Raw genomic sequence first — 13,454 nt, forward strand, 5'->3', positions numbered from 1 at the left:
TGGTGGAAGGAAATGAACAGCTGAAATCACAGAAAATCACTCAGTATTTCCACCTTGATGGTTAAAATTTTAGCAGAAGAGCTGAGACTTCATGCTTGTCACACAATGTGAGTGAACAGAGAAGGAACTGGGCTGGTGCCCATGGAGTAACCCACCATCATAGCATGAGTTCCCACTGCTCCCAGTGCCCAGGCAACTCTTTTCAGGATTGATGCTTTCAGATTCAGGTCCAATGCATAACCACAACAGAATGAGCAGAAAAAGAATAAAGAAAAAAAAAAAGAAAGGAAAAAAAAAAAAAGCTTGAAAAGCTCATATTACCAACTCTGAGTGGGTAAGGGATCCAGCTTTCCTTACCTTTCCAGCTAATTTTGTTCTTTATGAATATTGCTGTTAGCTTTGTGAGAAAGTCAGGAGACAGCATCTGAACTGGCTTAGGAATTATAAACAAGCATTTTAATTTTTCTTTAAACTGGAGAAGCTGCTAGAGGCCTGTTTTGCAGCCAGTTTAAGCCCATGGAAGGATTTAATCGGGCTTTGTTTGCAGGCGTGGCGGCAGCCTCTTTTAAAGTCATTCCTCTGCTCAAATCAAGCCTTGCCCCCGTCAGATTTTAACCACTGCTGCCGAGGTTAGGCACGGGGATGGGCTGGGGACGTCCCCGGTCCCTGCTGCAGTCACATACCACCCGTTGGTGCTGGCGTTGGGAGCCAGGCTGCTTCACTGTTTCCACTGCCGACTGTTTGCAAACGCTGGAGAGGAGCTGGGAATGAACAGAGCAATGCAGAGTCGGGGAGGGAGGGGTTTGGTGGCTGGGCCGGAGTTAGTCACCGCAGACTTCCATTTCCAGATCGTGAGGAAGGACTCAAGCCATTTTAGGCATTTTCTTGGACTTCCTTCTCTGCTTTTAATTGAAATACCCAGGAGGGATGGAGGAATCCACAGGCCTATTTTGCACTGATGTGGGATCCTTCTGTGCAAGCACAGACGTGCTCCCCCTTCATATTGTAGAGTCAGACCACTGTTGTTAGTCCTTGGCTCAGTTCCTGTGCATGGCAACAGGGAATCTTCCACACATCTCACCTTCTGGAAGCTGATGCACTCCTCTGTGGAAGGTGCTCACCATGGTGAAAACAATTTTTAAAGAATTTTCTTGCAGAAGCTAACTATGCTGGGATGGCTTGACTATTCAAAACAAAACACATTTAATTCTGATACCTCTGAGGTATATAAATATACATATACATTTATCCATATGTATCTGTAAGTGGCACAGATAGGAAGACATATGAACCAGCAAATTGCAAAATCACAAGAGGCTTTGAACACCCGTGTTCCTTTTCAGCAGGGCCTCAGATGCCTACATCCAGCAGAGTAAACAAGAAAAAACCCTGCATACTGCCAAGACAACTGACACATCCAGCTGCCAGACTTTTCACTATGCTTCTCACTCTGGTGCTGTAAGTTTTGCATCTCTCCTTGACCAGCAGCACTGTCCTTTTTGCCAGAGCAGCTGTTTGGGACATCACCCCCAGGATGTGCTGGGGGGGCAGGCAGCAGGCATGCCAGGAGCACATCCAGCATGGCCAGGAAAAGTGCCCTCTGTCCCAGGGGAAGCAGGCAGCAGGCATGCTAGGAGCACACCCAGCATGGCCAGGCAAAGTCCCCTCTGTCCATTCCCAAACATGGGACCCATGCTCACCGTGCAGGGCAGCAGCAGCAGCAAAAATGGGATTTTTTTTGTGTGGTTGATGTTACAAAGCTTTTTTTCTCCTGCTGAGACAAAAGAATTTTCTCTCTCCAGGGGAGCTCAGTGTCCTGGTCACCCAGAGAAGCTTCTCCTGGGCTTGGTGCTTGGCTTAGCAGCACTGTGCAGAATGCCCATGGCCAAGCCTCTTCACAAAGGGACCAAACATCTGCACAAAATACTTATTTATCACATGGTGAAAGAATCAATATTTCTGGCCTTTTGTGATGCTGATTGTGCACCTCCAGCTTTGTGTTCTGCTTTCTTGAAGCTGATTCTTAATTAGCAACAAAATTGCAGTCACAGAAACACTGAGGACAAAGGAGTAACATCAACGTTGAACTTGTTACTTTTATGACCACTAGAAAAGCTCTCTACCTTCCCCTAAAAGCTACTTAAATGTTTCTGCACTTCTAAAGAATGATAAACAAGTCCTTGCTAACAGAGTATCGCGACAACCTCGACCTTCCTTTCCCATTGGGGCCCGTTGGTGTATGAAATGATGACCAGTCCAGCCATCTCAAAAGGTTTTAGTTTTACTCCCAGGTGGTTGCACCTTTATTGTGGTGCCTGTGCTGGACTGGGTGACTGGCCTTTCCTTGACACCCCACTGGTTTGGTTTGTGACCACCTCCCCTGGATCTGGAGCATCCTGAATGCACTGAATCTGGAAGAGCATCCTGTGGCACGCTTCTCCCATGTCTGTCCTGCAATCAGGAAGGCATCTGAGCTAGCAAAAGAGGTTGGAGTAAGTATCTCAAATCAGCCCATCAATCTCTGCCCTGCTAAAATGATCTTTCCAGGGCTTGAGGCAAGGTAGGAGCACAAGGAGAAAAAGTGTGCTGCTGCTGGGGTGCTGCCACAGCTTCTGCACTCTGGCTGCTCTCTTGGTGCCTTTTAACAGCAAAGCACCATCAGGGGTGATGCTCCCTTCTCCAAGGCTTGCCGGCCTCACATGAGGGACAGGCAGGGAATGAGAAACTGAATGTCTGGTGCCGCCTGATGTCAGCATCCCTTGCTACAAGAGACCAAAAATTTAAAAAAAAAGGAAACAAAAACAAACAAATAACTTGTAGGTGATTATATGTGAGGGTCCACAAGCACAAGGAAGCTTCTGGGAAGAGAAGTGATAAGTCTGTGTAAATTAGGAAGGTAGGGAACTGAGGATTAACCCTATTGTTTTACACACAGTGGTGGCGTCAGAATCAATTGAATTCTGAAGTTTGTGGTTAATAATTTACTTCTGCATGAAGAAGGAAAGAATTCATGCCAAAAAGCCAAGAAGGTACAAGATCTTTTTAGAGAAAAGCAGAAAAAAAAAAAAAGAAAAAAGAAACCAACCAGAACTATATCTCCTGTGGATTTTTTTTCTTCCATGGCAGCTGCAAAACCAGATCATTTTGTGTTAAGTAAGTGTATTATCCTGTGAACAACGGGTCCCATTAGCTCTGTCAGAAGGCCAATACCCTCTATACTAAAACCCTCTTGATTCAGTACATTTCCCTGTCACAGAGTAAATTTCTGCTTGACCCCATTGAAGAAATTACTTTAAATCTTGAAACATAAAAACTATTGCAGCAAGAAAAAAAGTTACCTTTTTCCTCTCGTTGCATTTTGATTGCAGACATCAAACACCACATTGCAGTCCAGCATTTAGAGAATGTTGTAGCAAGTAAATAAAAATCAATTAAGAAATACTGAGGGAAAAAAAAGAAACAAGAAAGGAAGGGATTGTATGGCAGTAATACATGCACTCTGTTCTTTATAAACATATGTGTGCTGTGGATTTGTGTCTGTGGGACAATTCAGGAAACAAATGAAAAGATAAGTTTTGGGTTGAAACTCAGCAGATTTCAAAGTGCATTGTTTATACCCTCTGCAGTGCAATAAAGCTTATCAAGAACTTTTCCATTGGATACAAGAGTCAAAAGAAATAAGAGGAATGGGAACAATATGCTTCCTTTGGGTTGCTACAATATCTGTAATTCTTTCAGCACAGATTTCCCATGTTAGCTTAAGCTCTCTCTCACAACGATCATTTTTAGCAGATAATCATAAATACTTTGCTGAGCTGACTGAGTTGCTCAGAAATTTGCCATCATTTCACTCTCCACAAGCTCAAAGCATGTGGCAAGTTCAAGGGCCCTTAATTAAAAATATAATACCTTCATTCTAGAAGCTCTTGCTTGCATCCTGGTAATACTCTGGGATAAATCAACTGCTGATGTAAATGCAATTAATTTCAGTGTAATTTCATTTAGAAGCAACAAGAGTACTACATTTTTATTTAATGATTTGAATGTGTTTTCTGTAAGGAGGAGTAGGATCACCTTCCCCTTACATAGGGGAGAGCTGTGCCTGGGAAGTGAGAGGCAGAGATTTGACCAGCCCTTAGTAAAAGCTGGGAGGGCATGCAAGCCTCTCACTCTGATCCACATTTGTGCTTTCAGCATGAACCAGGACATGGAAATGACACACAAAGCACCACACATTTCAAGCACGAGATTTGGCTCTAGATCACCAGACCTCAAAGCTGCAATATTTCCTAGGCAGAATGTACTTCTGCCCCTCTCTTAAATTGAAAGGTCCATTTTTGTCTTCTTTTCCTATTTTGCTCTTGTAAAGGAAGACAGCATGGCATGTTTGTTAGAACTATAATGTTGCATTTGCTAATTAAATAAAGTAGGGTTTTTTGGGAGAACTTCTTTTAAGCAAAACCATGTGTTCCAGGGAGGAAACATTCTTCTGGTAAACAGCTGAGCCCTTAACATTTAGCAACATAACTCTGTGTTTGCAGCTATTGAAAACTGTGTGACCGAGGAAGCCTGTGTTTCTGAGACTGAGGACTGAAAGCATTTTGCTTGCTGTCAGAATGCCAGCCCTCTCTTTTATGTATACACCAAAAGCAAGCATGAACCAACTATTGGATGGTTGCTTCTTATGGTTTTAATAAAATTTGTCTCGTATCAAAACGCTGCTGGGTTTTAATGTTGACGCCGCGCTGAGCAATGTTCTCTGCTCTGGCACAGCTGGCTCTTGCTTTCCAGAAATATAGCTGCACCCTGGCATTACTTGCAAAAATTGCAGCCTTCAATCATTTCCTCATCCCTCTGGCCTGTGCCAGAAGGACCCTCCATGCATAGATCTCCTTGCTGGTACAAAGAAGGGGGTCATTCCTCCTCCCCCCACAGCTGCTGTGCGAGGAGGTAGCTAGGGAACAAAGTTACCTGCCAGATGTGAACAGCAGCCCTGGAAAGCTCAGGGAAAAGAGATAATAGAGCTGGAAACTGCGAGCAGAAACAGGACTGAGAGAATGGGAGTGCCCTGTACCTGGCTCTTGCTTTCCATTCCAAGAGTCCACATCTTTCAGAGACACTCGAAGGGCCACAGGGCTGTGGGTCAAATCCTGCGGAGGGGGAGCAGGGAAGTTTTATTTGGTATAAAGGATTTCCTGAGCAGCATTAGGAAGCGGGGGAGGCTGGCTGGGTGACTTTGAGATCTTACACTGCTTGTCCATCCAGCAGCTGGAAGGGGAAGGCCACAGTCCCAGCTCCCTCTGGGCCGAGGGAGATGATCATTGCTCATCTCACTGAAGCTGGGCTGCTGAGCTCTGGGCATCACATTGACCTTTGCAGTACAAAGGGATCTTATCTCATTCTTTGTAGCCCTCAAAGCAGCTGGGCATGCTAACAAATTTCAGTAACTACCAGCTAAGGCCAAACAAGATCCCACGATAAAACTTCAAGGCTCTGCATTCCTCTCTTATTGCTTTCCTGAGCAGATTCTCATTTTAACTGGACTTATGGTCCTTTCATCCAGTTATCTTAAAGTACGTAACAACTACTGTAATTACTGACAATAATGAGCTAATCAATTCTTCTAGGTATTATTTTCAAGGGATAAATATTACTATCCTTGCTGTAAGAATGGGGAAACTGAAGCAAAGAGGACAAGTTTTTGGATGAATAGGTGTGTTTTACTTTTAGAATGATAATATCCTCCTGGTTTTATTTGGATAGGTTTATGTATTTGCTTCTTAGTATGCTTTATGTTCTGTTATTGCTTTCCAGTAATGTTACCTGTCATGAGTTGTGTGCATGTACTAAGGTTCATTTAATAAAACTGTAGTGATTTCAGAAAACTTAACAGATATTGAAGAGTTTTTTGTCATTGTTTATATATACATGTGTGGTTTATCATAACCCTATTTTCCTGGCTTTTCCTTCTCTTCCTCCTTCTTTTATTTTTTATGCTTTTTTTTTTTTTTAGAAAAAGACTGCAAATAATGTTTTCCATTTATTTTCCATATATTTCAGCTTGCATTTAAATCTCTAATATGAAAAGCCAACTGAATATGACCTTCTAATGTCTAAAGAACTAAGATATTCTACTGGGTAGGAAGCTTACAAGGAAGAACTATGGCTTTACTAAAGTATCAGTTAACCACTTATAATTAACATTCAGAAGATATATGTTGCTTTGGTAGGGTTTATCTAAGAGTTTAAATTTCCCACAGTTCAGGTAAGTATCCCTAAACCCTTTTCAAGGACAGATAGACAGGTAGCCAGACCAGAGGCTTAACCGCACCATTACCAAAAAAAAAAAAAAAAAAAAAAAAAAAACCCAAAAAAACCCACAAACCACAAAAAAAAAAAACCACCACCAAAAAAGACTATTTTGTTGTCAGGTGAACTGATTGGTAGGATCTAGTTGTTTAGTAAGGGCCTGACTTCTAAAAGTATTTAGGTATTTATGTGCACGTCAGCATCTTTATAAAGCCAGCAAGTTAAAGTAAGTCTCAGCTGTGTTAAAAAATTGCTTCACTAACAAGGGAAACAACAATCTGAAAAAAAAAAATTGAGGTTACATAAAACCTCTATAACTGGAATATTTTCTGAAATTTAGGAACAATAAAAGGCAAAAACCTGTGAGAACCACTAACATAGTTTCTAAGGTGTCACTGTTAAATTTTAGGCTGTTAGCCCTGACAACTTTAGTTCTGATACTTTCTGCTCTCTCAGTTTATTTTCCTGAGGCTTATTTGTCATTTGCAAGGCTCCCTCCACCTCTCTTAGGGTGTTGCCCATACCTTCCAGACTTTTCAGGAAGGCTAATCCAATCTTTGGGCATTTTTGGAGTGGTTTGTGTTTCCCTTTTTGTGCTGGGGGAGACAAGAACAATCTTGCTTAAAATAAAACCCAAACAAGGGAAGCTGAAGAGTAGGAGTATGTGAGGGAGCTGGTGGATATGTTACAGGGCTGTGAGTCTCCTCCTGTCTGTAGGCTCCTCTTGTAGGCTGCAGTATGGATTCTGTGTTTAGTCTAGGCTCTTCCCGAATACCTGCTGCGGCTCTTACGTGGTTTGCAGAGAGCTCGGCCCTGAGGGTGAGCGGCAAGGGAAGTCCTCCTCGCAAATGTCCGGTTTTGGATCAACACCCCCTGATTCTCCATCAGAAACATGCACGCGCCTGCATTTCTCTTCCACTCCTATCTCGTAATGGTGTGTGGCCCGACGGAGTCCAAACGCACCGAAGGGAAATGCCGGGATGGGGCATTTCCTCACGGATGAGCCCTCAGAGATTTGAGGAAAACTCGTGGCGGGGCCGTAACCTCTGGGACGGCTCGGGGGCTGAGAGGGCTGGCGAAGGACCGCGCCAGTGTCACCTGCGCCTGCGACAGCCCCTCTGAGGGGCGGGAGCGCTGTCAGGACTCTGCGATTCCTCGCACCGTGGCCTGCGCCATCCCCGGCACACGCGGGGCTCTGGCAGAGAGCGCGGGGCTTGTGGGCTTATTTACCCTTTGGCGTAAAATTGTGGTGTTTGGGGCTTTTTGTTTTGTAACGCCGACAGGAGCCTGAGGCAGCTCTGGGCACCCCCGGGATGGGCAGCAGAGAGCGCCCCCAGATGAGGAGGAATTTATTCACAGAAAGGGCAATTCGGCATTGGGAGCTGCCCGGGGAGGTGGTGGAGTCTCCCTCCCTGGGGGTGTTTAACGAAAGACTGGACGTGGCACTCAGTGCCACGGGCTGGCTGACATGGTGGCATTCGGTCACAGGTTGGACTCGATGATCTCAGAGGTCTTTTCTAATCTAATTTATTCTGCAATTGTGTGATTCTCACATCCACTCGCCCACCTTGGGGACCTCGGGATGCGGGCCCCGTTCCCCGGCCCCTTTGCTCGCTGGCCTGGGGCTGCCGGCCCGGGCTGCCATGTCTGTGGCGCAGCACGGCCCGGGACCGGCGGCAGGAGCGCCCCGCCCGCCGGCGCCGCGGGGAACCGGCCGGGAGCCGGCGCCCGGGAGGGAAGGAAGGAGGGAGGGCGGCGGCGAGAGAACCGCGCTCTTCCCGCCAGCGCCTCAGCCCACCGGGCCGGGCAGCAAACACGGGGTAGTGCAGCAGACCGGGGCGGCCACAGGGTCTGACCAGGCTCCCCTGGGCCTACGCCGCGCACTTTTGGGCCGACAGATAAGGGCGTGTGGGGCGGGGCAGGAAGAAGGAGCCTTTTTTTTTTTCTTTTTTTTTAAGGGAAAACCCTTCGCCTTTAAGGGGCGGGGCCACTGGAGTTTGCGGAAGAGGCCGGAGAAATGCGAGCGTTGATTGGGTAAGCGCGGTCTCGTGACGGCGGCCGGGGCGGTGCCGCTTCCCCCACCCCGCGGGCGCCCCGCGTTCCATTGTGTGCGCTAGCGCCGCCGGGCCCCGCCCCGCCGTGTCCCCGCCCGCAGGAATGACCACGCCCCCGGCGGCGGCCCCGCCCCCCGTGTTCTCTTGGCTCATTTCCGGCCGCCGCCGCCACCGCCGCTTCCCTCCGAGGGCTCGGGAGAGCGAAGGAACAACAGCCGCCATTTTGTTTGTGTGTGAGCGACGGAGGGAGGAGAAGGGAGCGAGAGGCCGAGCCGGACGGGGCGAGCCAGGGGGAGGGCAGCGCACAGAGACCCAGGGGCTCGGACAGGGGACGGGGAGAGAAGCGAGGAACCCAGACGCCCCCCCCCCCCCCAACCCCAGCCTGCCCGTCCCCTCGCTATTCCTTCTCTTTCTGTTTCCTTTTCTCTCTTCTCCTTTTCCCGGAATTCTCTGTCCCCGCGCTGTCCTCCGCCCCCGCTTTGCCCACTCCGCACACACGCCCCCGGAGCGCCAGGCAGGGGCAGTAGGGAGCCTGCGCTCGGCCCCCGCGCTGCCGCCGTCCCGCCCCGGCCCCCCCCCGCGCCGGGCAGCGCCGGGGACCCCCTCCCCCGCCCGGCCATTCCGGGGCGAATCCCCCGGCCTTCCCCGCCGTGATTTTTCTCCTGTTTTACTATTTTAATTTTACCTCTCGATCCTCTTCTCGGAGGGGTCGCTGCGCGGCCTCCCCTCCCACCCCGATTTCCAACCTCTTCGCTCCCTTCCCCACCCTCGCAGAAGCGAAGGGGGAGTCCCCCGCGCCCGAACAGCGGCCGAGGGTCTCCTCCCTCGCTCATCGCGCCCCGCATCGCCCGTGGGTCCGGGGGAGCTAAGACAGGCAGCCCCCTCCCTGCCACCATCCTCGGCCGCCCGGGAAGGGGGAAGGTAGGCAGAGAGGGCGGGAGGGGCCGGCTTCTTCCTCCTCCTCCTCCTCCTGCCGCTGCTGTGGGATCGGCCTCTCTGCCTGCGCCGAAAGGGGGGGGCAGCCTGCTACTGCGAACGAGAGAAAGAGGAAGGGGAAAGAAGAGAAAAAGGGGGGGCAGAAAGGGTGTTGAAACCCGCCCCCCACCTTCCCATCCCGCGATCGGTGCTGCCTCCATCAGGACAACAACCCCTCCTCCTTCCCTGCACAACAAGATGTGAAGCGGAGACTCCTGGGACTTATCCTCACCCTCCTCATCCTTACAGCTCCCCTTTCTGCAGCCATTAGCGACGGGCGAGGAAGAAGCGAGTGGAGCTGGGGACCCCGCGCACGCCGTGCCACTCCCCCCGCCGCCTCCCCCCCAGCCCTGTCGCTGGCGGTGGGTATTTTTTCGCAGGGTGGTGTTGGAGGGGGAAGGAGCCGCTGCTAGAGGACGGTGATCTTTTTTTCTTTTTTCCTCCTCCTCTCCCCTCCTTCGCCCGCCTCCTTGTGGCGATGAGGAGGAGGAGGACGGCGCCGAGGAGGAAGAGGCTGATGGCGGCGGTGAGGAGGCAGCAGGAGGAGGAGACCCCCCGAAGGATGAAGATGATTATGGTGGCGGCGGCAAGGAAGCACCAGCACAACAGCCGGGATTAATTTTACTAAAAAAAAATTTAAATATTCACCAGCCTCCATTTTTTTTAATTTTTTTTTTTTTTTGGCGGGGGCTTTACCTGCTCTTCCCATCTTCGTTCAGCCCTTTCGCCTGGGGGAAGAGGCCTCACCCCCGCCCGCCCCAGCTCCCACCTCTCCCAATTTCTCCGCTGCCGCCCTCCCAGAGCCCGAGGAGCAGAAAAAGGGGAACTTGGCCCCCCTTCTCCGCCAGATCTTCGTCCTCGCTCTCAGCCTTATTGTTGTTCTTCACCTGACTCGGGGCCCCAGAAGAACGTGAAGGTTTTGGGGTTCACCCCCCACCTTCTCTCTGCTCTGAGTGATTGTCTAAAAAATTAAAAATGGCCGAGAATGTGGTGGAGCCGGGCCCGCCTTCAGCCAAGCGGCCTAAACTCTCCTCACCGGCGCTCTCCGTGTCCGCCAGCGACGGCACAGGTCAGTCTCCGGGCCCCAGAGGCTCCCCGCTTCTCGGTGCCGCAATTACTGCCCTTTTCTCCCCTCTTCTACCTAAATCTCCTCCTCCCTTTAGCTGCTGTTAGCTCGAGCCTGCTCTTCTCCTTCCCGTCTGTTTCGCCTGCTCTCGCTCCGTTTGAAGCTATTTGCGTTAATGGCTCAGGGAGGGTGTTCTGATGGTTTTGCCCTTCTGGTTTTTTGGAAGTGATTGAAGGCGAAGCTGTTCAGTTTATTCTGCTGCTTTTGATCAGCTGCAGATAGGACTTAACAGTTCGTCATTCTCGTGTCTTTCACAATAGTAGCGATTACGAGCTCCTCGCTAAGCATAATGCCAGTTGCAGAAATACGAAGTAGTGCTAAAGACGATGCTTTTGTACACTTTATTGTTGAATTACGTGTACAAGTTTCTTGATTTTGCATTTTATTTTGCACATACGGGGTTCTTTTGCAGCTTGTTTAGAAACGAGAGATTTATTTCCCTGCTATTTTTCTTTTTTCCTTCTTATTTGCAGTCTGCTTATATGATTTACTTCTTACAATCCTCCGTTCTCCTTCCTGCAGAAGTGTATCAAAATACTGCTTTTCTGATTCAAATAAACCATCGGCTTCAGGAAACACAGCTAAAACCAAAATCCAGATGCCATGCTTGTGGCATAAGGTTTATTGAGACTCTTATATTCTTAGAGATGAAATTTTATTTCACCTTATTTGCATTAAGAATCAATATGGAGTGTAGTTAATCTTGCATCTCCTGTTTCTTTGCTGCAAGACCAAAATGTCTGAAATTCCCCTGTAGACTTAAGAGCTGTGATGAGAAAAGGGGCTTCTCTGCAGTCCTGCAAAGGTCTTTGGTGATGATGGGAAGGCAAGCTAGAGCACGGAAATTTTAGGTGTCCCAATCCATAGCAGATATGAACTGGTTGTACTGGGAGGGGGAAGGAAGTAACAAAGGACTGTTCAGCCTTTTAATGCTTCTTGAGAAGCAGATGAGTATTTGGTGTCATTTTGCTATGAGAATACTCTGTTACCTGTCCCACTGGAGTTTCTTTGAACTCACATTAGATCCCATTAATCTATGGGATATGGAGGAGGCCTCCTCCTGCCAGTCTGGTGAGTGGTGGCATTTCTGAAGGCACCAGTGCTCTTGTTCAATGCAGTTATCAACTGGCAAGAAAAGGGAAGAGTTGTTTTCTTGTTGTTGGTTTTTGGGCTCTTTGTTTTGGTTTGGTTTTCTTTTCTGAAAAGCTCTTTGACAATTAACACCAGGTTTTAATAACAGGTCTTTGAGCAGTGGATGTGATTCTGCTTGGGATCATCTCCAAAATTTTGATTTTGCGTTTTCTGTTCTCGGTGAATGATGTATTAGTTTTGAAAAGTTTGTGTGTGACTTTTAGTGCATATTAAATACAGCCAATATTGTGTTGTTAGTGGAGGACATGACTCTTCCTAATATCAACAGGCCTCTAGTGAGAGAGTAGAAGAGGGTTGGAGAAGCTGCTCTTTGCCTAGAACCAGTTGTTGCCTGGTTTTGTGCTAGATTTGGAAAACAGTGGTCAATTCAATAGTAACCGTTTTAAATTTGCCTTGATAGTGGTTATTTTGCTCTGCTTAGAGAGGTGGAATGAGAATATTTTGTGGGAAAAGTTCTGATACTTTCATATTTTTAAAGTTAAAGGCACATTTTATTCAAATGAATGCACATCTAAGTTCAGGCATTTGTGATCAAATAAAGGTTGGGTAATTTGTGAATGTATTTCAGTTTAACAGGTGCAGACTCTCACAGAATACTTAGTCTTTAGATGTTAACTTACTGGGCAGCTTTTTATAGTGAATAAATGAACATTTTACAGTTTTGGTGAAACACTGGGGACTGGACAGTTTCAGTACTTTTCAGTCAGTTTCAATATTTCCCAAAGTGATTGGGACTGTCATTACCTGATAGCTGTGCTGAAGTTTAGTTGTGCAAACACTTCATATGTGCTACATAAGACCTATTAAAGAGTTCTTAATCTTGTGACTTTTTTTTACTTGCCAAGTAATGATGGGACAGTTTTACTTTCTGTGGTTTTTAACATGACATATAATATCTATTTCTGTGAGTGAAATCATTGGTTTTAATAACCCTCAAAATACATTCATTGGTTCATTTTTTCACAAAAAAATGAACCAATAAATGTATTTCGAGGGTTATATATTTTCATTTGCTGTTTGAGACTGCAGTTTTTGTCATATTTCTGTTGTGGGAAACTGCTTTGAAGTTTACAAATGTTTAACCTATCTGCTGGTTAAATTTGCTTTGAAATAGTGCAAGCAGCTGTCATGAAGTAAATTCCACTTATAGAATCTTGTATTGTCCCCACTCCTCGGTTAATTATAGGAAATAAGTAACATGGTACTTATGTACTTACTCAAGCACTCTTTTTTAAACTGTTAGATTCTCAGAACTATCAGAGAAGGAGAAAGGCAGGACGCTTGCACTGTTGATGAAACTTTCTGCAGCAGCTGTGCATAGTGCTGTTTTTGCTGTTAACTTTTTGATTAGTGTTTTAATCTGAAACATTTTAGGTTGTTGGATATGTGAAAATGATGACTGACTCATGTTACATTATTCCCAAACTTGCAGATGTTAAATATATTTATATTGAAGACCAAGAGGAGTCTCTAACTGATGTTCTCACTGTAGATCTGGATGATACTCATAATCTGGGCCTGGAATGTACTAAACTCTAATGCTGGTGGCTTTCTTCTAAAAAGATTGTCCTAATATGCTTGATTTATTGACAGCAGCCAAATACAGCTGCATTTCCCACTTTTGTTGTGGTGTTGCATCTTCTTCTGTCTTAAAAGTTATAGATGGTTCATGTGTTCCCTGTTCAGAATTTGCTTTGCCGTGGAACATACTGTGGTAGTGTGCTTTTAAATTGCTTTATTACTGCCAGTTCAACCTTAAGGATGCAAACTGAAATGTTTGTAGCACATCTTGTAATAGTAGTTTAGAAAGTCTTGGTGCTTTCAGCATCCTCTGATAT

The 13,454-nt window shown here is 46.9% G+C and overlaps 1 protein-coding gene across 2 annotated transcripts in view; it reads left to right on the forward strand.

The window, feature by feature from the left end:
• The first annotated feature begins 8,543 nt into the window (after window positions 1-8,543).
• EP300 (E1A binding protein p300) overlaps window positions 8,544-13,454 on the forward strand; it is a 61,695-nt gene continuing 56,784 nt past the window's right edge. The window contains exons 1-2 of one of the 2 annotated variants that reach the window (XM_063154604.1): window positions 8,544-8,596; window positions 9,588-10,407. In XM_063154604.1, coding sequence (XP_063010674.1) covers window positions 10,314-10,407 — 94 coding nt within the window. In that variant the 5' untranslated portion in view covers window positions 8,544-8,596; window positions 9,588-10,313. Of the gene's footprint in view, window positions 8,597-8,950; window positions 10,408-13,454 lie in introns of those variants that run through there. The other variant, XM_063154603.1, reaches the window with a different exon arrangement.

This window comes from Melospiza melodia, chromosome 4 (genome assembly GCF_035770615.1).
Source record: "Melospiza melodia melodia isolate bMelMel2 chromosome 4, bMelMel2.pri, whole genome shotgun sequence".
In the NCBI taxonomy this organism is placed as follows: domain Eukaryota; kingdom Metazoa; phylum Chordata; class Aves; order Passeriformes; family Passerellidae; genus Melospiza; species Melospiza melodia.